At 42.1% G+C, this 26,497-nt stretch overlaps 1 protein-coding gene across 1 annotated transcript in view; it reads right to left on the reverse strand.

The window, feature by feature from the left end:
- The window catches only part of ptprc (protein tyrosine phosphatase receptor type C), an 85,427-nt gene that overhangs the window by 24,413 nt on the left and 34,517 nt on the right, over window positions 1-26,497 (reverse strand). Inside the window, exons 13-23 of the mRNA XM_078561801.1 lie at window positions 24,765-24,873; window positions 22,186-22,220; window positions 21,970-22,079; window positions 21,005-21,095; window positions 19,698-19,774; window positions 19,151-19,187; window positions 12,281-12,378; window positions 8,223-8,348; window positions 7,960-8,117; window positions 6,774-6,909; window positions 1,452-1,601 (exon numbers count right to left, since the gene is read on the reverse strand). Of these exons, the coding sequence (XP_078417927.1) occupies window positions 1,452-1,601; window positions 6,774-6,909; window positions 7,960-8,117; window positions 8,223-8,348; window positions 12,281-12,378; window positions 19,151-19,187; window positions 19,698-19,774; window positions 21,005-21,095; window positions 21,970-22,079; window positions 22,186-22,220; window positions 24,765-24,873 (1,127 nt within the window). The remainder of the gene's footprint in view (window positions 1-1,451; window positions 1,602-6,773; window positions 6,910-7,959; window positions 8,118-8,222; window positions 8,349-12,280; window positions 12,379-19,150; window positions 19,188-19,697; window positions 19,775-21,004; window positions 21,096-21,969; window positions 22,080-22,185; window positions 22,221-24,764; window positions 24,874-26,497) is intronic.

Genomic DNA, 26,497 nt, shown 5'->3' on the forward strand with positions numbered 1-26,497 from the left:
TAAGGGACGTGGGTGTCACTGGCTAGGCCAGCATTTATTGCCCATCCCTAATTGCCCTTGAAAAGGTCATGGTGAGCTGCCTTCTTGAACCGCTGCAGTCCATGTGCTGTAGGTACACCCACAATGCTGTTAGAGAGGAAGTTCCAGGATTTTGACCCAGCGACAGTTAAGGAATGATGATATATTTCCAAGTCAGAATAATGAGTGGCTTGGAGGGGAACTTCTAGGTCGTGGTGTTCCCATGTGTCTGCTGCCCTTGTCCTTCTTGATGGTAGTGGTCGTGGGTTTGGAAGATGCTGTCTAAGAAACTTTAGTGAGTTTCTGCAGTGCATCATTTGACTACATTTGACTACATAATAACATTAAGTACACTTCAAAAATAACCCATTGGCTGTGAATCATTTAAAACATATTGAGGATGTGAAACAGGCTATATAAATACAAATTATTATTTTTTAAAACATTGAACAAACCAAATTGAATTCGAAAGAAGTCTAAATTTAACTATTTGTGAAATTGGGGTTAATAATATAGCTTATATTGCAATGTATATATTGTTACATAACAGGCAAAGTGATAAAGAAAAGATCAGTGTCAGACCAACACAGATCAATGTCAGAACAAATGAATTAAATCTCCATTCTGTGGAACTTCCTGTGTGTTGATAATTCTCCCATTCTTGGCACAAACACACATCAGCAATTTTACCCTCTTGCTTACTGAAGCCACACTGCTCCCACTGATTACTCTCACTAAACACTTTGTTACATCTCACCCAAAACACAAACTAGTGTGAACTACAGCAAAATTCATCATCATTTTACTCTGGCTCCTAGTTGACTTTACTTCCCCAATGACAAAACTCCCAGTTTAACCTCTGTAGTGGCACTGAGTTAGAATACAGCTCTTTGAGGTTTTGGCATTTCAGAGAACAGATTAATTTGGTGAATCCGTTGTTTTGATATGGCTCAGAAGTCCAGGAGCCATCAGGTAATAGCTTGGGCAACAGATTTTGTAATAAAAACAAAAAGTGCTGGAAAAGCTCAGCAGGTCAGACAACATCTGTAGAGTGAGAAATAGAGTTAAAGTTTCAGGTCAAGGATCTTTCATCAGATGAAAGATGCTGATGAAAGATCCTTGACCTGAAATGTTCACTCTGTTTCTCTCTCCATGCTGCTCTAACCTGCTGAGAGTTTCCTCTTTGTTGCGTTTTTATTTCAGATTTCCAAGATCCTCAACATTCTGCTTTTCGATTGGTTACTTTGTGCCCTGCTGAGTGACAAAGCACCCCAACAATATCTTTCTGCTTCCTAATATTTGATAGAGTTGGCCTGAAGTTCAGCTAAATAGGCAGTAACTCAGTGACCTTTTGCCCTACTTTTGCTATTATTTGATTTATGAGTCATTTATGCTGACTCTTGAGGTCAGCTTTTCTAGATGAATGAACTGACCTGGAACTCTGATTCCAGCAGGGATGGCTCAGTTGGTGGGTCATTCTTTTTAAAGTTAGTGAGGTGCTTGGGTAGCTCAGACAGGCTGACCTCAGTTTCACCATAGAGATAGTACTCCAACAAAGCCTGGTGGATCAGAATGTACTGGGCCTGCAATAAAACATACCTTTGTTAAGACACTAATAAGTCAGTGAAGCTCAATAAAGCCTAATGATAAAAGTAATTAGTTAACATAATCAAAATCAACATTTTTAATCAATAGCTCTTTGAGGTTTTGGCATTTCAGAGAACAGGGTAATTTGGTGAATCCATCAGAAGCTCCATAGGCAGAGCCAGACATTCAAAAGTCAAGTCCCATCTACAGTTGAGAGACTCCATCTTTCCTCAGATGGAGAGTGGTCAAGCTGTGTTGTGTCATTAGTCAGAGTGGAAGCTGGCCTTCCAAATGACAAGAGACCATGAAAAGGAAGTAATCTGGTGTTCTAACTTCACTTTCATTTTAGCACCCAATAGTTCAACACAGAGTTACATTTGAACAGAAATCATGGAATTATGTATTGCTGGTTGATCACCCATTTTCATAGCAGTGCATGTTGGTGAAAAGATAAAAATAGAAAGAAATAGTCACTTGGTAGTACAGAACTTCAGTATTGCTCTAAAAGGAGACATTCTGTTGAAGCTTTCCACCTTGCACTCATCAGGACAGAATTGCAATAATACCAAATTTCAAGCTGAACAACAATGTATACTGCATGAGAGAAAGGTGCTAATTGGTAGGCAAGTGGGCTCTGATTGGTCAGGGTGTTACACCATGTATGTGTGTATTATGTATGTACATATTTATGTCAGGTATGTAGGCCATACGTCCCAACAAATGATGGACTGCACCAAACAGCGCGTCCCATCAGCTGTCCACAACAGGCAGAGAATAGACCACACTCAACCAGTCCGTGCTCGCAAAACTCAGAACACAGGGTCCAGCATTAGATATGATTCCACAATTGGGCAGCACTTACTTAACAATCATCAGTGTGCTAAGAATTGCACTAATTCAAGATTATCAGTCTGGTTCACAATGGGGCCCACTTATATTTGCTAGAGGCTACATATATTCTCAAGCAGGGCCCTGTCTTCTGTAAACAAAAAGAGCATGTTCAGGCATTGTGCCTTTTTCAATTAAACAATAGCTTGAGGGAACAACATTTCCCTGGGGCATTCCCCCATGGCAACACCTTGACCAATCAGAGTCAACTTGCCCGAATTGAATTTAAACAAAAGCTTGGGAATAACTGTTACTTCTTTTGCTCTCCAAAGCAACAACTCAATTAGAGTTCACTTGCCTACCAATTAGCACCCTTTTCTCATGAAATTGTTGTTCCCTTTGAAATTTGGTATTCTTGCGACTCTGTCCTGATGAGTGCAAGACAAAAAATTTTGATAGCATGTATCATTTTACAGCAATAGACAAATAGAAAGAAGGAAACTTTGTAAATTCAAACTAACAAACAAAACTTTAACTGAAACAAGGACTATGCAGTGAATTGACCTTGGGATCCGGGGTTAATTCCAGTTTAGACAGAGAGGAATGAACATTTTCTCTCTCTTCTATGATGGCTCTGCATAAATGAGCCTAGGCCACAACAACCCAGTACACAAAGGGTACAGATCCACAGAGCAAATCCACCACTAACTGTGCACAAATCAGTGGACCTACAGAGGTCTGAAGGATGGCTGGTGTGAGAAGATTTGTTGTAAAAGTCAAACTGTTCCCTTGATCATCACAGAAGAACATAACCATACCAGAACTATATTGCCTGGATTATAGGTGGACATTTTCTTGAAGTATTAGGCAAGTACCTGAATGGTAGAAATCAGACTCCCCCAACTAGATTGCTTGAGTCTGGACAATCACGAGTAGACTGCAATGCCTAATATTGCCAGTTGCCCATGAGTTAATTTGGCACCTTGAAAGACTTCTATCAGCTTTTCATACAAAATTTGTTGGTCTCTATGCATCAGCAGGAAAATGCAATGAGTACCAAGTCTCACAGAATGGTTTGCTATTATGTGACTGCTGCTGGAAGCCTATGTGTAGAAAAGACAGCATCAAGCTTGACTGTGATGATCTACCCTCAACTCCCCTCTCTCCCTCCTCTACATTTGGGCAATGAAGTTCCTGGCACTATCGTGCCAACTGCTGTTGGAAGGCCTTCAACCTAGCTCGACAGAGGTGTGGGAACCATGAGAGCACATTAGAGTGGAATACCAGGGTGCATAAAATACTGGGAGAAACAGATAGCACTAGAATAGAGAACTGTCAGTTAATAGGTAGATTCGGAGTAAGGGGGAAAAGTCATGAAGTCTAAATCAAGATTACTGTGCACGGATGTGAATGAATGGAGTATAGTAAATAAGATTGGGGGGGGTTACAGGCACAGATTGCCATGTGGAAATATGATGTTGTGGCGATAACAAGACCTGGCTCAAGGAAGGGCTGCTCTGGGTGTTAAATATTCCTGGGTACAAGGTGTTCAGGAAAGATAGAGCAGGAAGGAAAGGAGGAGGAGTGGCTGTATTGGTTACAGAAAGCATTGCAGTGTTGGAGGAAGAGGATGTCCCAAAGGGGTCAAGGACAAAATCAATTTGGCTACAGCTAGGAACAAAAAGGGTGCAGTTACATTGCTCGGTGTAGTCTATAGGCCACCAACTAATGGGAAGGGTGTAGAGGAACAAATCTGCAGGGAAATTACAGAGAGTTGCAAACATTATAGAGTAGTTATAATTTAATTTTTAATTGCCTACTTTATTACTTTATTAATTACTTTAATTATCTGAATATAGACTGGAGTAGTGGTAGTGTCAGGGGCAGTGAGGGGCAAGAGTTCCTAAAGTGTGTTCAGGAGAATTTTCTACAGCAGTATGTGTCCATACTGACAGGGTACACGGATGGACCTGGTTCTTGGAAATAAACTGGGCTAAGAAGATTAAGTGTCAATGGGGGATCATTTAGCAGACAGTGATCACTGTACCAAAAGGTTTAGGATGACAGTAGAAAAGGGCAATGGGCAATCCAGAGTAAGAATAATTAACCGGGGGAGAGCCAACTTCAATGGGGCAAGAAAGGAGCTGGGCCAGACAGACTGGAAGCAAAGGTTGGCGGGAGAAACTGTAACTGAATGATGGGCTATCTTCAAAGAAGAAATGGTTCAGGCACAGTCAAGGTATATTTCATTGAAAGGGAAAGGTAGGGCAAACAGATCCAGAGCTCCCTGGATAAAAAAGGAGATCGAAATTAAGATAAAGAATAAAAAGTATGCTTATGACAAGTGTCAGGTAGAAAATACAGTAGAGAACCAAGCTGAATAGACAAGTTTAAGAGGAGAGGTGAAGATGCAAAAAAGAGAAGCGAAGAGGGATTATGAGAAAAGATTGGCAGACAACATAAAGGGGAATCCCAGTGTCTTCTATAGGTACATAAATAGTAAAAGGGTGATAAAAGGAGGAGTAGGGCTGATTAGGAACTAAAAAGAGGATGTACGCATGGTGGCAGGGGGTGTGGCTGAGGTGTTAAATGAATACTTTGCTTCTGTCTTTACCAAGGAAGTAGATGCTACCGAGGCCACAATGACACAGTGACACAATGTCACTAGAAAGATTTAAAATTGATAAGGAGGAAGTGTTGAATAAACTGTCGGTACTTAAAGTTGACAAGGCACAAGGATCGGATGAGATGCATCCAAGGATATTATAGGAAGTGAGAGTGGAAATTGCAGGGGCATAATCTTTCAGTCTTCTCTAGGCTCAGGGAAGGTACCAGAGGACTGGAGAGTTGCAAACATTATGCCCTTGTTTAAAAAATGCTGTAACGATAAGCCCAGCAATTACGGACCAATCAGTTTAACTTTGGTGGTGGGGAAGCTTCTAGAAACTATTATTCAGGATAGAATTAGTAGTCACATGGAAAAATGTGGGTTGATGAAGAAGAGCCAACATGGATTTCTAAAGGGGAAATCATGTTTAACTAATTTGCTGGATGTTTTTGGAGAGGTAACAGGGAAGGTTGATGAGGGTAATGCTGTTGATGTGGTGTATATGGACTTTTAAAAAGCATTCGATAGAGTGCCACACAACAGACTTGAGAGAAAAGTTATAGCTCATGGAATAAAAGGGACAGCAACGTTGATAGAGAATTGGCTGAGTAACAGGAAACAAATAGTAATGGTCAATGGATCTTTTTCAGGCTGGAGGAAGGTTTGTAGTGGAGTTCTCCAGGCGTCAGTATTGGGACCCTTGCTTTTCCTGATATATATTAATGTTCTAGATCTTGGTGTGCAGGGGACAATTTCAAAGTTTACGGATGATACGAAACTTGGAAGCACTGTAAACTGTGAGGAGGACAATAAAGAACTTCAAAAGGACATAGACAAGTTGGTGGAGTGGGAAGATAGGTGGCAGATGAAGTTCAATGTGGAGAAGTGTGAGATGATGCATTTTGGTGGGAAGAACATGGAGAGACAATACAAAATAAGGGGTACAATTCTTAAGTGGTGCAGGAGCAGAGGGACCTGGATGTATATGTGAAAAGATCATTGAAGGTGGCAGGACAGGTGGAGAGAGCAGTTAGTAAAGCATAGAGTATCCTGGGCTTTATTAATAGGGGCGTGGAGTATAAGATCATGGAGGTTATGCTTAACTTATATAAGACACTAGTTTTTCCTCAGCTGGAGTATTGTGTACAGCTCTGGGTGCCACACTAAGGGAAGGATGTGAATGTATTGGAGAGAGAGTGCAGAAGAGGTTTACAAGAATGGTTTAAGGGATGAGAAACTTCATTATGAAGATAGATTGGAGAAGTTGGGACTGTTCTCCTTGGACAGGAGAAGGCGAAGGGGAGATTTGATAAAGGTGTTCAAAATCATGAGGGGACTGGATTGAGTAGATAGGAAGAAGCTGTTCCCGCTCGTAAAATGATCGAGAATGAGAAGGTACAGACTTAAAGTGATTTGCAAAAGAAGCAAATGTGGTGAGAAAGAACTTTCTCACACAGCAAGTGGTCCGAGTCTGGAATGCACTAACTGGAAGTGTGGTGGAGGCAAGTTCAATTGAGGCATTCAAGAGGGCGTTGGATGATTATTTGAATAAAAACCAATGTGCAGGGTTACGGGGAAAAGGCAGGAGATTGGCACTAAGTCATAATGCTCATTTGGAGAGCCAGTGCAGACACGATGGGCCAAACAGCCTCTTTCTGCACTGTCACAACTCTGTGATTCTGTGATAGTCCACTTGTGTACATGTAGCGGTTGGTTATAATGGTAAACCTACCTCAACCTGCACCATGAGGCAACGTTGTCGGCGGAGCTGAACTATATAACCGTAGATATCCACTCGCCCCTCAGCCTCGAGGCCCTGCATCATGGCATCAATCCCGATGTAGCTACCTGTGCGACCCACCCCAGCACTGTGAATGAATACAACAATCAGTTTACCACACAGATTAAACACAAGAAATAGATTAATAGCAGAAAACACCAGAATTACTCAGAAGCTCAGGCAGCATCTGTGGAGTGAGAAAAGACTATGTCCTTCCAGCATTTTCTGTTTTTATTCCAGGATTTCCAGCATTGGAGGTATTTTGCCTTTGACCTAAATTAATGTTTTTGACTGACCCACAATGGAAACAAGTGCACATGAAAAAAATAAATCAAATGACCCTTGGACTAAAAATTCAAGAGTGATGCATGCGCTGGTTAACCGAAGACCCAACTCCAGGTCTATTTCAGCAAAATACAGCATCTATTAAATATCAGATTTATATCATTTATATTCTATTAAAGATGATGTGATCAAATATATTTATTCTTATATGTACTCTTCTAAGTTATTTTTAAATAGCTTGCAATAGGAACTTAACGAAGAACAATAGTATATGTAAGTGCATCTTCCGCGACACTTTAAGGAGATATTGGTTAGGTGATGCTGGGCATTATTTGGGTAATTCTGACAAGCTATGGGCACTGAATCAGCACTCATTGGCAGCTTGCCAGGCAAAGCGGGGATGGAAAATTCAACAGCTACTCCATGGATCTATGTTAAAAACAATTCAGCCCCACCAACGGCCGACAGTGTAGTTTCAGGACAACAAGCTCCCACGAGCTTTATGTATTTTAATGGAAAAGTTGACACAAAAGTGTGACAAAAACCTAAAAAAAGAACAAATCTTTGTCCCGTTGTTATTCACAAATGATTACACTTAAAATAGGAAATACTACCCGGTATATACTACATATCAAGAACGTTCATTTGTTATACTGTATTTTGTGAAAGTAAGCCAAAATGCAGGATCATTTTTATCAGCTTGTTTACCAGAAGGACATTTTTTGTTCAGATTGGAAGTCTCGCTGCAATGCTAACCCCATTTCTGTGACATGCAGATAAGTACAGGTATTAGCAAGTAAAACCTTACTTCCGGACTATGGCAGAACGCTACCTTTTAGAAATCCTCATTTACCTGCAATGCACAACTATTGGGCCGCTGAATAGGTTTCTGAATGCATTAACTCTCTGACGCAATTTGAGAAGGAGGTGTGGATCTTCTGGAACACCGTGGTCTGGCCACCTAATGAACTGGATGTGCGTTACTTCTCGCTCAGGATTTTTTTCCTTCTTCTTAAGAAATACAGAAAAATATCAGTTTGCGATTTCTTCAGTCAGTCACAATGAAAAGCAACAGTGACTGGAGTAGAAACTAATGAAGAACTTATTTAAACTCACGTGTGAAATTAAGAGTTTCCGAATGACATAGTCCGGGCACCACTTCTCCTCGTTAATTCTTACAGTGAGGTCGCCAAAGGAATTGGACTCGTCATCCAAATTAGGCCAATACTGAGCACATTTGGGCTGAAAAAATTAGGTTTTTTTTAATGGCAATTGCATTCTAAAGGTTTTTCCCCACCCCCCACCTCCCCTGCATAGAAGCCAATTCCTACAAGAGTCAATTTTAACTTTTGAAATTAATAGTTAAGAAATCCAAATAATGTCAAAGAAAGCGTAATACAATATAGAACACAGGTTGGTACAATGACTGCCTGATCTCTGACTTGCTGTCAGGGTTTATGCAGGTTGGAGATCATGGCATTGCCAAACCTGGTGGAAGAATTGGTAAGTCCAACTGGGCGTGCAGCTCTGGTACATGTTGAGTAAGCATAATAAAACTGTCATTATTGGCACTGGTAGGGGCCTGCGAGTGGGTGACTTGTTGACTGTCCTGATTGTGAAACATGGAACACTCAGAGACATCTGAGTATAATAGAAAACAAATGAAAGAAGGAGCATTCAGCATCATGTCTTGTTACACAGAACTAATTGATATCATGGAAGATTTCAGATTTTGGATATGAAGTTGTACTTTGCACAAATAGCAAAACGGTTCTTTAAATATCCTTAGCATAAGTAGTCCACTATTCTCTTGTCATTATATTTTATTATGGCCCTCTCAAAAATACCAATCTTCTGCCAGGAACTTCAACATACCTGTCAAAATGTCAAACCAAAATATTACAATCAAAAGAGAAACCAGTGGATCAATGAACTAGAGAGAAAGAATAACCTGAAAAGGTAATCTCAGAGATAAGTAAGTTACTGCTGCCTCTTCCATACCAACGTTGGTTCAGAGTGTTTTATTGAAACAAATTTCTCTCAGGCGTTAGCTCCAGATATATGTACGGTATGTGTTCTGTGGCCATTAAAGCATTATGTACATTAAAGGATGGCAATAGTGTTCAGTGAAAGAAGCCTAGATTACCAGCAAGAATCGTACTCCTGCTTTGTGGATTATAAAAAGCTTTTGACCAGGTGACCTGGCAAAGGCTATTGGAAGTGCTGGAAGTGAGCAGAGTTGACTGGAGAAATAAAAGAATGATTGGAACTCTATTGGGACAGACTGCTACAATCAGGACAGTATTTTGTGAAACTGAACTTGCTGTAATCGGGTGTAGGATGAGACAAGGCTCTCTACTATCACCATCATTAACATCTATGCAGAAGCCATGGTAAAAGATGCATTAGGTGAAGTACAGAAATATGTCAAAGTAGGAAGTCAATTGGTGAAGGTAGTGAGATTTGCAAATGACCAGGTCCTGGTGGTTTGCGCAGCATAAGATCTACAGATACTAATGGGTAGAATGAATGATGTGGTGAAAGCTTATGAAATGAAAATTAATGTAAAAATGACACAAATTATAAAGATCAGAAGAAAAAATGGTGGGAAGGCAGAGGACAAGACACATGGTCAACAGCTGGACTAGGTATTGCAATTTATGGAAAACGTGGAAACATCCTGTCAGAAGATGGTAACCGTCATAAAGAAATCAGAGATAGAATAGCCTTGACAAAGAATGCATTCTTCAAACATAAAGGAATGCTCAACATAGGAATGAGTAGAGATCTTAAGAAAAGGATTATCAAGACAATGGGCAGAGTTTAGCCCCGGTTGGACGGGCTCGGCAGGGGCGGGCGGGAAGCTGACTACCGCCCGCGATCGAGGCTGGAAGGCGATTTCACGCTGATGGGCCACATAAGGCCCGCCCAGTGTGAAATGTGAGTGGCAGCGCTCAGCGTTGCCTGTGTGGGCGGGGGAAGGAAGGCGAGTGAACTTTGTGCACGTGCACAAGTGGGTGTTTGAAAATCTGCCTGAGGCACAGTGCTACCTCAGGAAGATGATGTGTTTTTAAAAATAAAAAATAAAGATTTGAAAAATGTAATAAGTGCAGGGGCATGTTATTAATTAAATTTTAAAACTTTTATTTTATTTGTATTTGCTTTTGGAAACCTCATCCCTCACGTGGATGAGGTTTCCAAAAAGATGCAAAGGCTGCTTGGGCCTTTTCGCCTGCCTTCCAACCATTAGGTTGGGCAGGCAGCGAAAAATTTAACTTAATTGGTTCTCTAATGGCCTTAACAGGCCTTTTAATTTGCCAGTGGGCACACTGCCGACTCCAGCGGGTGCCCGCCAACTGAACGATCACACAACTGCGCACTGATGTCGGGATGTTCGGCCGACGTCAACGCGTGACATTTCAACTTTGAGTGGATCGGGTGCACGCCTACCCGCCGAGCTGAAGATTTTGCCTATGAATCAGAGTGTCTCGTTGTACAGGGCTAAAACATGAACCTTAAGAGAAGTGGACATCCAAGTATGAGAACATTGTGAAACGGGGTCCTGGACAAAGATGGAGCGGGTCAGATTGAGAGAGCACAACAGCACTGAAGAGGTTTTCAGGATAGAGGAGGAGGAAAGAATATTAGTGAGTTTTTTTTATTCTTTCATGAGATGTTGGTGTCGAAGCTGAAGCCAGCATTTGTTGCCCATCCCTATCTGCCTTTGAGAAGATGGTGGTCAGCCACTTTCTTGAGCTGCTTGCCTTGTTGAGTTGCTGCTGTGCATCTTGTAGATGGTACACACTGCTGCTATTGTGGGTGGAGGGAATGAATGTGTAAGGTGGTGGATGGGGTACTGATCAAGTGGGCTGCTTTGTCCAGGACAGTGTCAAGCTTGTTGAGTGTTTTTGGAGCCGCACTCATCCAGGCAAGTGGGGAGTATTCCATCGCACTCCTGACTTGTGCCTTGTAGATGGTGGACAGACTTCGGGGAGTCAGGAGGTGAGTTACTCGCCTCAGAACTCCCGGTATTTGACCTGCTCCTGTAGCCACAGTATTCATATGGCTAGTCCAGTTTAGTTTATGATCAATGATTGTCCCCAGGATATTGATAGTGGGGGATTCAGCGATGGCAATGCCATTGAATGTCAAGGGGAGATGGTTAGATTCCCTTTTCTTGGAGATGGTCATTGCCAGGCACTTGTCTGGTCCGAATATCACTGGCTACTCATCAGTGGTCAAGAAAAGGAACAAAACTAGGTTGGCCATGTTCTAAGGCATGAAAACTTCAGAAGAAGATAACTGAAGGCACGTTAGAGGGATGTAGAGTAACAGGAAGAAAGACATTGATGATAGTAGACAACTTCAAATTGAAAATGGGAGACTCCTGTGGGCAACCGAAGAGGAAAGCACAAGCCCATAAGGCATGGAGAAATGAGCAGAGGACATGCCCCTAGGTATGTCACTATTACAGACACATTGGCCTGAATTTTCCCTGCATCAGGCAGGCTCGGCGGGATCGGTTGTGGAGCTGACTGCGATTGGATCGGCACCGTATTTCACGCAGCAGGCCAATTAAGGCCCACTCAGTGAGGATCGTGAGAGGCGCTACCTGTGCGGGTGGGGGGAGGAGGGAGAGTCGGGTCCAGCGCTCTTTCGCGCATGTGCGCGAAAGGGCGCTTAAATCTCCCTGAGGCACAGAGCTGCTTTTTGCAGAGATTATTAAAAACATTAACAATTTAATGAAACTTGTCCTCTCGTGTGACTGTGTCACATATTTTTATTTTTAAAAAAAAACAGGTTTTATTCAAATTGTAAAAGCTTGAGGAAATCTCATCCCGCTCGTGAATGAGGTTTCCTAAAAAATGTAAAGGCCGCTTGGCCTTTTTGCCTGCCTGCCAACCGTAAGGTTGGACGGGTAGCGTAAATTTCAGGTTAATGAGGTTGCTAACGGCCTCAATAGGCCTTTGATCGGCGGGCGCGCAGCCAACTCGGGCACGCACCTGCTGAGTGAAACATCGTGAGACTGCGCGATGACGTTGGGATGCACGCCCGATGCCATCGCACGTCATGTTACGTTCCGGCGTGTGGGGGCGGGCCCCACACGCCGAATATAAAATCCTGGCCATCAGAGTTAAAACAGGCAGCAATCAATTGGAGAGAATGAGACTTACCCGCTTCCCTTCCTCACAGCGAGTCACCATGACAATGATTGTTGCTTTCTGTTCCCACACCATTTTCCAGAAGTCAGCAGATGTTTCTTCCTTTGGGCCTAAAGAAAACAGAAGTCATTGCTGTGTAAATATTTCATAAATTAATAATACTTTTGTGTGATCTGTGCATGTAAATCTTCCTGATTTCTGCCTAGGCCGGGTTAGGGAAAGCTACAAAATCAGGCAAAGGAACACCAAGAAACTGACCGGAGGCTTGAGGAAGGAAAAGGAATGAAACACAAAGAGAAAATATAAATGACAATAAGAAAGCGTTCTTATGGGAATATCAGGAGCTAGAGACAGGTGGAAAGGATTGTTCACCAATCGGAGTGGGGAGATGGTGTCCGAGGAAGTGGTGCAATTAACCAATCATCATTTGGTGACAACTTTTGCCACTGAATGCGGGAGACATAACTGCTTTGAGGGAGAACAGACTGGAGCTCCTGATAGCATAAAATGCTTGCATTTATAAAGGGTCAGATGGTTGAAGGTAGTTAAAGCTCCTGACAAATTCTATCCAAGTGCATTGGCGGTGTAAAATGTACAAGCAGCTTCTTTTTATTGGAAAAGACATTCACTTAAATTTGTGAACCCAGCATTTGACTGGTTCTCCTCTCCACATATGTGCTACCTTATCCTTTGAAATACCTCAATGACCATGGATATCCATCCTTTGATTTTTATTTCATTTTTCATCGTCCAAAATAACCACACTGCTAAACAATTTATTTCCCTACAAGTGACTTACCAATAAGTGTTTTTATAACTTACCCTGCTACTTCCCCTTAGTCCCAGTGTATGGCAGGCATCTTCTAGAACCTCCTCCAGTGCTTCTCATTTGTACTTCCCCTGTCTGTTAGTGGTAACCCTTGGGATTGAGGTGGCTCTGTACCTGCTTCTGCTGTGACATGATCATGACCCTGCTATTTATTCCACCATATTCGGTGGTGGGTGGTTGGCTGATGGTCCCGTGCAGCTTGATACCTGTCAGAAATCCTCTTTGCATTTTTGTTGCCTCCATGGCATTTTTTTCCCAGCCAGGTACTCCGTCCTATTTAGATCATTTGCTCCATCCAGATACTTTGTGATGCAAACTTATTTTTGCAATCCAAACATGGTTGCAATCCAATTATTTTGTACTCCACATTCCGCTACTTGGGAGTAAAAGTCAGGGGCACAACATGGGGCATAGTGGATCAGATGCCCTTTATGCATCGAATTCAATGGATTGGAAAATTGGACAGGGTGTGTGGTGATTGTTGCTTTAAGGCCAGCCTTACTGACTAAGGGTCACGTGGTCAGAACAGCCAATCAACACCAAGCGCAGGAAATCTCATAAAAGGGTGGAGTTTTTCCAGTCTGAGGGAGTGTATTGTAGTCTTGCTAGAAGCAGGCAGCTAATCCAAAAGCTCTGTAAATAAGGTTTGTTGTTCAACTAAAGAAGCCTCTCGGCAGTACACCTCCACATCTGGCGACAAAGATAAATGATCCTGGTGCTACCTCTCACCCTACAACTGTTGAGTATCTCATTTTAAAGAAGGAATGAAAGAAAAAAATATATACTCAAGAGGGTGCCTCTCTTTGGGAGGATCAACCCATTTGACCCCTCCATGGATGACTGGATTCAATACATCGAGCGCCTTGGGTTTTATTTCCAGGCCAACGAAATTGGGGAGGAGGCAAAGCATCTTGAACATCTGTGAGAGTCAATACTATAACCTTATTTGCAGCCTCACAGCCCCAAGTGCGACCGACTTCAAATCGTTCAGTGAGCTCTGGATTTAGTGAAGGGCCATTTTTACCCCAAACCATCAGTCATTATGCAACAATTCAGATTTAACATGTGGGTGAGGGACCCAGGCAAGCTGATCGCAACTTATATTGCTAAGTTGAAGCAATTGTCAGAGCATAGTGATTCGGAGCGACCTTGAACAACATGCTATGGGATCGGTGAGTTTGTGGCGTGCGTGATGATGCCATTCAGCATTGATTGCTGGCAGAAGTTGATAGAAATTTTAAACAAGCAATGGGGATAGCGCTGGCCATTGAAAACGTTGAAAAAGATTTGCAGGAGCCATACAGCTTGCACAATGGCACTGTTTACTAGTTAGGGCAGGAACCTGCAGCCAGGCGTGGTGCCAAAGCCCCTGAAGCAGCCACAAAGCCGGAATCATTCTCAATCACCCAGAAATCAAAAAAAATACCAGAGGCAATCAGACAGTGATCCTGAAGTTGAAATGTTACCAATGTGGGGGCAACTATACCCCTGAAACACATAGATACAAGGAAGCCGGGTGATATTACTGTCGCAAAACAGGACATTTGATAAAGCAGTGCAGAGCTAAGTCCAGACTGCCAAGTAACCAGCCGGCAAAGATGTTAGAAGTACATAACGTGAAAGAGTCTGAAATAACTGATTCTGACATTGACTCTCTTTTTAATCTTAATGCAGTTAAGGCAAACCCTATTGCAGTCACATTCCATGTGAACTCTAGTTATGGAGGTGGATACAGGGGCATCAGCCACAGTGATGGGTGAGCGCACATTTCAATACCTGACAGAAGGTACCCAAACCTTAAGCCTGGAGAGAACTTCTGCCCAGTTGAACACGGGAGAAGCAATAAAAGTAAAAGGCACCACCGTGATACCTGTGAGCTATGGGCAGCAGTCAGCCCAGCTCCCAGTAATAATAGTGACTGGGGAAGGACCAAGCCTTCTGGGCCGTGATTGGCTAAAAGAAATCAAGTTAAATTGGTCCAAGGTTTTTCAAGTGCGGGCAGGAGGACTGCTAGAATTGTTAAAAAAATACGACAGCGTCTTTCGCAATGAATCAGGTAAAATCAAAGGCTTACAAGCCAAGATTTATGTTGCTCCAGAGGCAACTCTCTGATTTTTTTTAAGGCAAGATCAGTACCATATACCTTAAGAGAAAAAATGGAGGCTGAGTTAAACAGGTTGGAGGAACTAGGCATCATACAGCCGGTTCAATCTTCAGAATGGGCAGCCCTCATCGTCCCCGTACTGAAACCGGATAAGACCGTCCGCATTTGTGGCGATTATAAGCTAATAGTTAATCAGGCGCCATGTTGGATAAATATCCAATTCCAAGAATTGAAGACTTGGAGGCAAAACTGGCAGGAGGTCAATCCTACACTAAGTTGGATATGAGCCACGCGCACCAGCAACTTGAGTTAAATAACACATCCCGGGGCTTTGCCAAAATAAACACAAACAAAGGCCTGTTCCAGTATACGGCATGTGCAATGTTTCACTGGAAAGTCTGCCACAGGGATTCCCAGGGGTTGGAGTTTACCTTGACGATGTCCTTATAACTGGATCGACAGAGGCCCAGCATTTAGCAAATTTAGAGGTGTTAAAAAGATTTCTGGAAGCTGAAGTCAGCCTAAAAAAAGGAGAAATGCACTTTCCAAACCACCGAGGTTACCTACCTGGGGCACTGTGTAGACGCACAAGGATTACACCCCATGGAAGAAAAGACTAAGGCGAAGAAGGCTAAGGCACCACAAATATCACCAAACTCAAATCATTTTTAGGGATGGTAAACTACTACAGACAATTTTCACCCAACTTGTTGGCTGTACTGGCCCTCTTGCACATACTGCTGAAGAAACACCATTGTTGGTCCTGGAAAAGCTCCACAGGAGGCAGCCTTCAACAGAGTAAAACAACTGCTGCACTCCTCAACCTTGTTAGTGCACTTCTAAATAAATCTAAAGAATTGATATTGATCTGCGACGCCTCTCCATATCTCGTTGTTGCAATATTGTCCCAGGAAATCGATGACAGTTCTCAGAGGCCAATAGGTTATGTATCAAGAACCCGCTCATCGGCCAAAAAATGTTATTCACAGATCAAGAAGGAGGGGCTGTCAATAGTCTTCGGAGTTAAAAATTCCACCGGTACTTCCGTGGCAGGCACGTTACAATCGTCTCCGATCATAAACCACTTTTGGGCCTTTTCAAAGAAGGCAAGGCTTTCTCGCCGATAGCCTCGGCAAATATTCAGTGATGGGCATTAATTCTGTCCGCCTATGAATACGCTTTCAAGCACCGACCTGGGATACACATAGCGAATGCGGATGTTCTTAGCTGTCTACCCTTACAAGAAAGCATCTCGTGTACTCCTGTACCCCAAGAAATCGTCCTTGCATTGAATTTTTTTAGACACATCACCCATCTGCGCAAAGCACATCAGGAACTGAACCAATCAAAATCCACTTCTGTCCAAAATGAGAAACCAGTCTCCGAGAAAATGAAACTATTTTTTACCCGCAAACATGAATTGAGTTGTCAGGATGGCATTATGCTCTGGGGAGCAAGAGTAGTCATTCCTATACCAGGCAGGATACAGCTCCTAACCGCATTACACAGCACTCATCCTGACATTTCTAGAATGAAAATGCTCGCCAGGAGTTATGTGTGGTGGCCCGGTATAGATGCAGGTATCGAGAAGCTAGTCAAGCACTGTCAACCGTGCCAACTGCAACAAAAGCTGCCAACCACAACCCCCCTACACCCTTGGGAATGGCCTGGTCCAGCCACGGGTGTGGATCCATATAGACTCCGTGGGTCCATCCCCAGGCACAATGTCTTTGCTCATAATCAGCACACACTCAAAATGGATGGAGATTTGTGAGGTGAAATCACCCAGGTCGCATGCTCCTATCGAAAGGTTAAGCCAATGCTTTTCGACTCACGGATTGCCTGAAGTTATTGTATCAAGACAATGGAGCCGTATTTACAAGTGCTGAATTTCAGAACTTCACCAATCTAAACAGCATTAAACACATCCGAGCTGTGCCTTACCACCCAGCATCAAACAGACTAGCCAAGAGAGCCGTCCAAACTTTCAAGTCGGGACTAAAAAAATTGTCGGGAGGAACCTTGGAAACCAAAGTTTCACGCTCCCTTCTTGGCTACCGCACGACTCCACATGCAACAACTGGAGTTCCACCAGCAGAACTGCTTATGAAGTGTCGTCTCCAAAAGAGACTAAGCTTCGTATTTCCAAATTTTCCAAGGAGGATAGAGAAGAACCAAGGTAATCAGAAAACAAGCCACGATTTGTATAGTACAGCCTGGGAATTTAGGGTAGATGAAGCCGTACATGTAAGGACCTTCGGTAGCGGTCCAAGTTAGATCCCAGGGATTATTGTCTGTGAGACCAGACCCCTTTCATACCAAGTAGACATGGAAGGCTGAATTGTTCGTAAATACATGGATCATCTGAGGAGCAGGGAGATGCTTCCCCAGTCAATGTTGCCATCAAGGAATGTTATTGAACCTGTAAGCACCGAAGTACCTGATCGACCTGTTACAGACATAACTGATGTCTCCGTTGAATCAATAAGTGATGAACTGCCTGTGCCATAAGAGGTATCCATTATCACAGTTCCTGTTAGTGTTGATCTTATAGGAAAGCCTCAAGCTATAGAATTACACTGCTCTACCCGAAATGGAAAACGCCCTCAACAACTTGATTTGTAACTACTGGACCCATGTATCTAAATGTAAAATCTGAATTCATGACAAAGTGCCAGTGTGATTATTTCTTAGATTTTTTGATATTGTTTTCTATTCACCTGTGTAAAGTAATTTGTGGAAGGAAATGCAAAACAAGGCGTTAAAGGGGGAGGGATGTGGAGACTGTTGCTCTAAGGCCAGCCTTACTGAGTAAGGGTCACGTGGTCAGAACAGCCAATCAGCACTGAGCGTGGGGGATCTCATAAGAGGGTGGAGTTTTCCTAGTCGGGGGAGCGTATTATAGTGTTTCTCGAAGCAGGCAGCTAATCCAGCAGCTCTAAATAAAATTCATTGTTCAACTAAAGAAGTCTCTCGGTAGTACAACTCTACAGGGTGCATAACAAAGAGATATAATGATGGGGCAGGCTCCACAATGATTGGGGGGGGAGGGGGGGTATAAATGATGCGGTAGGCTCTATAACTAGTGCTGAAGATACAGCAATGAGAAAGGCTCCAATCGTGGTGGGATGGGCTCTATAACAAGGAGCTGGGCTATATGGAGGAAGCAGGTTCTATAACAAGGGCAAAAATACCTGAAAAAACTCAGCAGGTCTGACAGCATCTGCGGAGAAGAATACAGTTGACGTTTCGAGTCCGTATGACTCTTCATCAGTCATATTGACTCGAAACGTTAACTGTATCCCTCTCCGCAGATGCTGTCAGACCTGCTGAGTTTTTCCAGGTATTTTTGTTTTTGTTTCAGATTTCCAGCATCCGCAGTATTTTGCTTTTATCTATAACAAGGGGACAGGCTCTATAATGAGGCGGTGGGGGCATAATGAGGCACTGACTCTGTAGCAAGGATATTGGTTATATAAAGAATGAGCGGGCTGTATAACAAGCAGGTGAGGGGCTACAACCAGTGAGCAGGCTACATAAAGAGCAAGTTGGGGTACAAAGGGCATGCAATCCACTATCACCTGTTCTGCACTCCCACCGACATTGAATTTTTATCTTACTTACCATTCCACTTGCATTGAAATAGCCACTGCAGCCCATGATATTGCTGCAGCAGGACACAAAATCCCATTGTGAAAACCCCCAACACCATGCATATTTCCGGCTGGAAGATCACACATTAATTATTGTGCTGAGCTTGACCACTCTGTCTTACTAGCTGTGCAAACCGTGTGAGCACACTGCCCCATGATCCTCTGTCTTTCATCCTGAATATTATTTAGCAAACTTTTCAGTAACACATTTCTATGACAGTGATTTCCTGGGCTACACATATGATTAAGCTACATCACCAACTACAACAGTAGTGTCTACATAGAACTAAACGTACCTTGGGCAGCAATGTACTTCCGGGACTCGTTGAAGCCCTATTGAGAAAGACACTAATTAATGATAAATATGGTACCAGTGCACTAATAATTAAATATTCCTACAATGGATAAAATTAAAAATATCAGAGCTACGAAGTATCCCACCCTTACAATCATCAGAATTCAGTTCATTCATAATGGGTGTAAAATATGTTACATGAATGGTGAGGCCAAAGCACTTCAGGCGTCATTATAATGGAGCCTGTGACACTTAACAGCTAGTGGTCAAAGACAAGAGCAAGATCAGGCCAATGCTAGCATCACAGTGGTACTCAGGCAAGTGGATCCTGGGAGTGGGTTTAGGACCTGGGCCAAGGGTTGAATTGGGAGTCGTGCTGAGGTCAGAGCTTTTATGTTTTTACAAGTTGTAGTTTTATATGAAACCAAGGAACACATTCTTCTGGGTTAAGGATTGCAAAGATCCTATTTCCATCAATTTGGGGCAGTATTTATAACTATAAATTCTTAAATATTATTTGTCTGTCACTTCAAAATATATATACTTACATCAATGAAGCTTGCATTGATATAATCTGAGCCTTGCTCTCCAGCCACTGGAGAAAGCTGAACACGGTTGTAATCATCTGTTGGGAAAATCCAACCCTTGTTAGTTCTACTTGAAGAATTCACCAAATTAACAAGGTAAAAGTATTCTAACTTTAATCTATTAACTGCTTACAACCACAAAAGAAGGTCTAAGTATTGTCAGTGATTTTTTCTTTTACACTGACCAAGCCCTTAATATGTTACTGCATTGAAAGATTGTGGTGAGTTTTCATTAGAACAAGAGAGATTAAGGGAGAATGTGATAGGAGTATTTCAAGTTATGAAGGAATGCAACAAAGAAACTTGAAATAGATTGTTTTCAGTGATTGAGGAGGCCAAGAATGAATTATACAGCATGTTAAATGTTGAATAAAAACACTCTTACTGCACTACAGGTTGAAATAAACATAGTTTAAAAGATTAATGACAGATAAGGGAGAAAGTCTTTATACTTAGAGGGTTATGAGACTTTAGAATACGCTTCTGGAGTTTGTGATTGAAGCAGAGACTATGTTAACATTTAAAAGCAGGTTAGAGAGATGGTTTAAGGAAAGGGATATAATGTGATCTGGAAACAAGGTGGACACTTAGAATTATGCTCGAATGAAGGATGAACATGGACTGGTTGGGCCGAATGTCCTGTTTTTGCGATGAAGTTTCTATATGAATTTGTATATCTTTTCTTAATGGAAAGTATGGTTTAAAGTACTGAAACAGTAATAGTGGTAAGATAGCAGAGGGTGTTTGAAGTACAATGGAGCAGCAAGTGTTAGGTCTGACCATTTAACGAAGTTGAAAATGTACAGTAGATCTGTCTCAATGGGTGCCTGACTGCTGCAGCTGTGAGAAACAACTTGACAGGGACTTTCCTTCCCTGACCTATTTGCATGTCCCATCACCCCCAAAGCACAGAATCAGAGAATTCATCAGTTTTATGTTAAATGTTTGAAGAAATAAACATTTTTTCTGCATCACAAGTAGATGATAAATGAAAGCTACATTACCAAAGAATGCTTTCCTTAAAAAAAAACAGAATGGGTGATTGCTTCAAAGAGACAAGGATGAATTATAATTTGCAATGAACTAGAATAAAACAATTGCTGCTTAGGCCTATACAATGCATTAATCTAACATATTTCTTTAGCTTTTTCCTCAAATCTCTTGGTATTATTTCAATATTGAATTATTCTGTGAAGTTTTGCTTTAACTAATGGCATATTATTCAGATAGACATCTTCAACTAGTTAGCAGATTCCACTGATACTCACATGGCAGGATGTCAACATATCGGTTCTTGTTTGTATTACAACCTCGCCGTGCCTCCTTGACAGAAAATTTGCTGAAAACTCTTGGAATACTCTGTAACAATAATTTCAAAAATACGTTTTTTTCCATTGCTAAAATAGGTACACTTCTAATTTGGTCCACAGCTAAGTTCTGGGTATTTCATTATTATCATATTGTGAATAATTGTCACCTTCGCTGTCAGACTGACAGAGTGGATCACCTGTCTTTCATAGAATCCACTCAGTTTTAATTTCATGGAGTGGGGAGTGGGAGGTTGGGGTAGGGAGATGGTGTAAATAACCCCAAATGTAAGAACTTATGACATACAGGTGTTATGTGCATTAATAAGGCATGGGGAAATATTTAAGTGTTTATCTAAAATGGCATCAACTACTCATCTGTGATTGGGATGATGGGAGTGGTGGGGTCAGACAAGGTGATGAGGTCAAGAAAGCGAATGTTAAACCAGGTACCTGTCTGTCCTCTCAAGTGGTTGTAAAAGACTGCCTGGCACTGTTTGAAGAAGAGATGCTCCCTGGTATTCTGGCCAATACCCAATTGTCTATTAATATCACCAAAAATATTTGCTATGTGAAAATCACTTTTCTTGTATGAAAGCAGTGACTACACTTTAAAAAGTACTTCATTTGTTGTGCAGTGCTTGGGATGTCTTGAGGTTGTTAAAGGCTCAATATAGATACAAACTATCTTTCTTACTTTTTTTCCTGTTCTTTTAACTTCATCCTCACCAAACACCTGAGCAGTCAACTCCCTTTCTAACTTACATCCTAGCGGAGATTATAAACGGTTACCTCTCCTCACTACTGCTCCCCTTTCAAAATAGCAATCGTTAACCCCTCAGTCCTCATCATGGGCAAACAGTTCAAAAATGGAAAATGAAACAGTTACAATCTTAGGAAGGTAATGATTCATCAAGTACACATACTTGGAATTCTGCTAAAAATAATCTTGATTCATCAGCTTGTTTTCTCCTGTATGCGTCAATCAGTTGTTCTGCGAGGATGGGGTCCACATTGAGTAGCTGCTTTTCGTCATCTGCAAGAAGTGATAGATGACATTAAAGCAGTGAACATACTTTCCCAATGGGAATTTATATACAATGCTGCACAGAAAAAGTTAAAGGGAAGGTAAGGTAACTGACCATGTTCGATAAGTTCCACAGACTCTTCGGAATGTCTATTTAGGAGAGAACAAAAACAAAATGGTTCTGCATCATTGGCAGACTTAAAGACAAAATATCATTGATGAACATACTTTGTATTGATACCTCACATGACATATTAATATGCACTATGATAATGTTGCACTGCACTTGTTCGCACTTGTCAAAGGCATGCCACTTATATGCAAAAATATTCAACGTAATGGTAATGTGATTTTTCACTGACTCTTCTGTTAATTTGCCCACAAACAATAGCATATTTCATGCTAAATGGAATTGACCGAGTCTGTTTGAAAATAAAGGGGTGAGTGGACTAAATGTTTCAACTGTCTTTTCCCCTTTGGAAGCAGAGTTTGAGTCCAGACTAACTGATTAGAGAAAAGCTTCTGGTCAGTGTAGTTGGCCACAATCGCATACCAGCCTAGACTAAGTAATAACTTACATTAATTTCGCAAACTGCACAAAGCCAAAAGCGTGCCTGATGCAGGAAATAAAATGCTGGAGCACCTCAGTGGAGTTTCTTTCTAAAATTGGAGTTACACTACGTTTTTGAGGTGAAATGCTAGAAGATTTTAACCTTTTTATATCGGAGTTGTGGGTGCTTAATGCTGAGAACAGTTGTAAAGTGTTAAAAAGCATTCACTTCCCCAGCATTCACCTTGAGAAGAATATAAGAAAACACGTGGGGGAATTCTGAAGCTGGAACTTTGCCATATTCTGCTGAGTTCCTCTTGAGTGTAGGAATAACTGTCCTACTACAATCTTACTTTGCATTGATATTGGTCAGACTAGAAGTTTCCACTTTTGCTATCTAATTAAAAATCAGAGCCAAAAAACATTTCTGCTGTAAGGAATAAGCTGTCTGCTACTAAAAGAAAGGGGTATGTTTCAAAACTGTTGAACACAATTCAGCACAGAGTAATCCAGACATCTCTTAAACAGTAACTTGGGGCACAATTTTGTTGTGGGATATGGGGATGGGGACAGAAGAGGGCAGCTGTGGAATTTCCCGATTTTGGCAGGATTGCCACTTCCCCGCCACAGTCCTGAGGCGTGGCTATTGCCCTGGAGGCTAGATCAGGCACGGAATGGCTACCCATCTGCAAGCAGCGGGTAGCTTGTTAACTCAATCCAGAAGCCAATTAAGGTCACTGATCAGAGGGCGGCTGGAATTTTCCATTTGGCTTGTGAACTCTCCATGGCATTGGGCGCACAGCAGGTGCCTGGAGGCGGCCTCCAGGTGACAGAATGGGCAGCCAGCGCTCCAGGGTCACTTTGAGGTACCCCTGTAGCTGTCATACCTACTCAGCCACAGCTTTTTCCCCTCCACGTTGGTGTTCTGCCATTTCATTCCTATGGATCTGTCAAAAGTACTGAGAGGGTGCCTTCATCTGGAGGTGCCTATTGGTCCTTCAGCTTTGAAAGCCAGCCCAACCTCCTTAATTGGACAGTGAGTGCACGCTCTGGCCATTACTTGGCTAATCCAGTCAAAATCACTATCAGGTGACTAGTGCTGACACGGTACAGGGTCCAGACCTAGATTTGATCCCAACATCAGAGTCCTGACTCCAAAACAGAAAATCTTGCTCTTGCACTTTAATTCAAAGCTAATTTGCTAGCTTAAGACTTCTCCATTGAGCACGCCCATTCTGTCTTCCAATCACTTCATGACTGAATTGACACAGCAAATATGAGACATTAGCATGAGGAACTGAGGCTGGCGATCTCATTGAAAAAGTGAAATAAAGTCGATCACATTCACATGGAGGGGGGGGACACACATTACAATGAAATCAAAACTTTATTTTCTTCACTGCAGAGTCAAGTCTAAGCTTTGGTACCCACAAATGCCCGTCACTGCTGCCAGCAGTTAAACAATGTATGAGCAGTGTCAGGTGCTACACGATGCTAAAGTACTTTGTCTCAAAGAAACAATAAGGGCCATCAAAGCAGACCTTAGAAACATAAGAAGTTTACAGCACAGATTGAGGCCATTCACCGCATTGTGCCTGTGCCAGTTGAAAGAAAAACTGTCCAGCCCAATTTCATGATACAGCTCTTGGTCCATGTCCTTGATTTGAAGATGCAGAGCCTGCTCCCAGCCAGTCTCTCAGTAATAGGCCGGGATTTTCCAGCCCTGCCATGGCAGGATCCACTGTGTGGGATGTGACAGGCCAGACTAAAGACCACTGGTTTTCGGCGGGACCAGAAGATCTCAGCGGTGGGCAGGGCCGGAAAACCTCAGCCATAGTAACACAACTATGGGAAAATGTTCCTGGTTGAAGAACAGAGTGTAACAACAGATGGAGAAAAATGGGTAGTATTCAAATGTTTACAACAATTTAAGATTGGAGTCATTCCAATAAACTCCCAAGGAACTTATCAGAATCCAACAGTTCTTTCCAAAAATGTCAATTCGTTCTGAGAAAGTACGCTTTCTGGTGTAACGTTCCTATTACTTTTCACCATGCCTGTGGAAGTATTTTATTGGTTGGTACAGAGGTAAGGCTAATTTAAAGTGTGGGTTAAAACAATTTTTAAATGAATAAAACAGATACCTTGAAGATTTCCTCTGCAAAATGTATATTTTGTAGAGTACGATGGCCAGAGCTAATGAAGTCACAACGATCAGGAACACCAGGAATCCAATTAAAGCCTTGTCATTATCTATAACATGAAATTCTATCATTACTCACAAGACACGGTTTATTGCAGGGAAATGTACAATTCAGTTTAAAATATATTCAAATGGTAACTTTGCATTTTGGACAACTAATGGTGTTCATTATGGGTGAACAGTGTGTTACTTCCAGCATCCAAGAGTTACAGTTCAGGTGCACTTTTAGAAGTCTGAATGTGTTGAAAAAACATACAATGCACCAGATTATGACTGCAGTAACAGTGCTGAGCACCCTATTCACTGGCTTAAACATTCACGCTCTTTATCACGAGTGTGCCATGGTAGCAATGTGTGCTATCTACAGAATGCACTAGAGCAATTCACTATGGTTTCTTTGACAACACCTCCCACATCCATGACCTCTACCACCTAGAAGGACAAAGGCAGCAGTTACAGGGGGGCACCAGCTTCTCCAAGTTCCCCTCTCTGATAGGGCGGGAAGAGACTTTGGTAAAGCATAAACACTGGCATAGAGGGCAAACAAGACCCAGGTGCAGTGAGGACATGGGTTATACAGCTTGTGGTGAGTAAGCCTTGAACTTGAACATTTAAAAGATTAAGGTGCCTACATATTGCAAGCTGACCTACAAAGGTCCTTCTCCCATGATGAAAACAAATGTCAGCCCTTCTGCTGATGAGAAAACTCTGAGGTGTGGAAACAGTAACCTGAAATTGTTTAAATTAGCTTATTCTTGTTCATGTATGCATAGGTTTAGGACTTGGTTTAATCTCATATGATTAAGGCTTTTGCTTTATTTTCACTCATAGCTTGTAGATTTGTACCGAGGCGAGGGTGGTAGGAGTCTATTTTTTGCTGAGGTGCAGGATGTGGGTTGCAGGATGTGTGATTCATTACTGTTAACTTTGTTTTGTCTCCATATTGTGAAACAGCATAGCCAAAACAAGATAGGGACAATGGAGGCATGATGATTGGTTACCTTCTCAATGGTAAAATAGCTTGGTCACCTCGAGGTTTTGTAAGAACTACCTGAAGATCCAGGGTCATCTTGTTCACAATAACTGTTATCACAGAATCATTAAATAGTACAGCATGCAGGAAGCTGGAGGTGGTGGCGTAGTGGTATTGTCATTGGACTAGTGCTCCAGATACCCAGGGTAATTCTCCAGGGACCTGGTTTTGAATCCCACTGTGACAGGTGAAATTTGAATTTAATGAAAAATCTGGAATTACAAGTCTAATGATGACCATGAAACCATTATCAATTGTCAGGAAAAACCCATCTAGTTCACTAATTCCCCTTTAGGGAAGGAAATCTGCTGTCCTTACCTGGTCTAGCCTACATATGACTCTAGACCCACAGCAATGTGGTTAACTCTTAAATGCCCTCTGAAATGGCCTAGCAAGCCACTCAGTTCTCAAGGGCAATTAGGGTTAAGATGGGCAATAAATACTGGCCCAGCCAGCAACACCCACGTTCTATGAATGAATTAAAAAAAAAAGCTATTTGGCCTCTCAAGTCTGTGCCACTCCCCAGTTCATTCCACTTATTTAAGAACATTTTCTCCTTCAAGTAATGAGCCAATTCCCCTTGGAAAACTTATTATTCAATCTGTTTCCACCACCCTGTAAGACAATGCATTCCACTCATT

This window comes from Cetorhinus maximus, chromosome 17 (assembly GCF_964194155.1).
Source record: "Cetorhinus maximus chromosome 17, sCetMax3.hap1.1, whole genome shotgun sequence".
NCBI classification, from domain to species: Eukaryota; Metazoa; Chordata; class Chondrichthyes; order Lamniformes; family Cetorhinidae; genus Cetorhinus; species Cetorhinus maximus.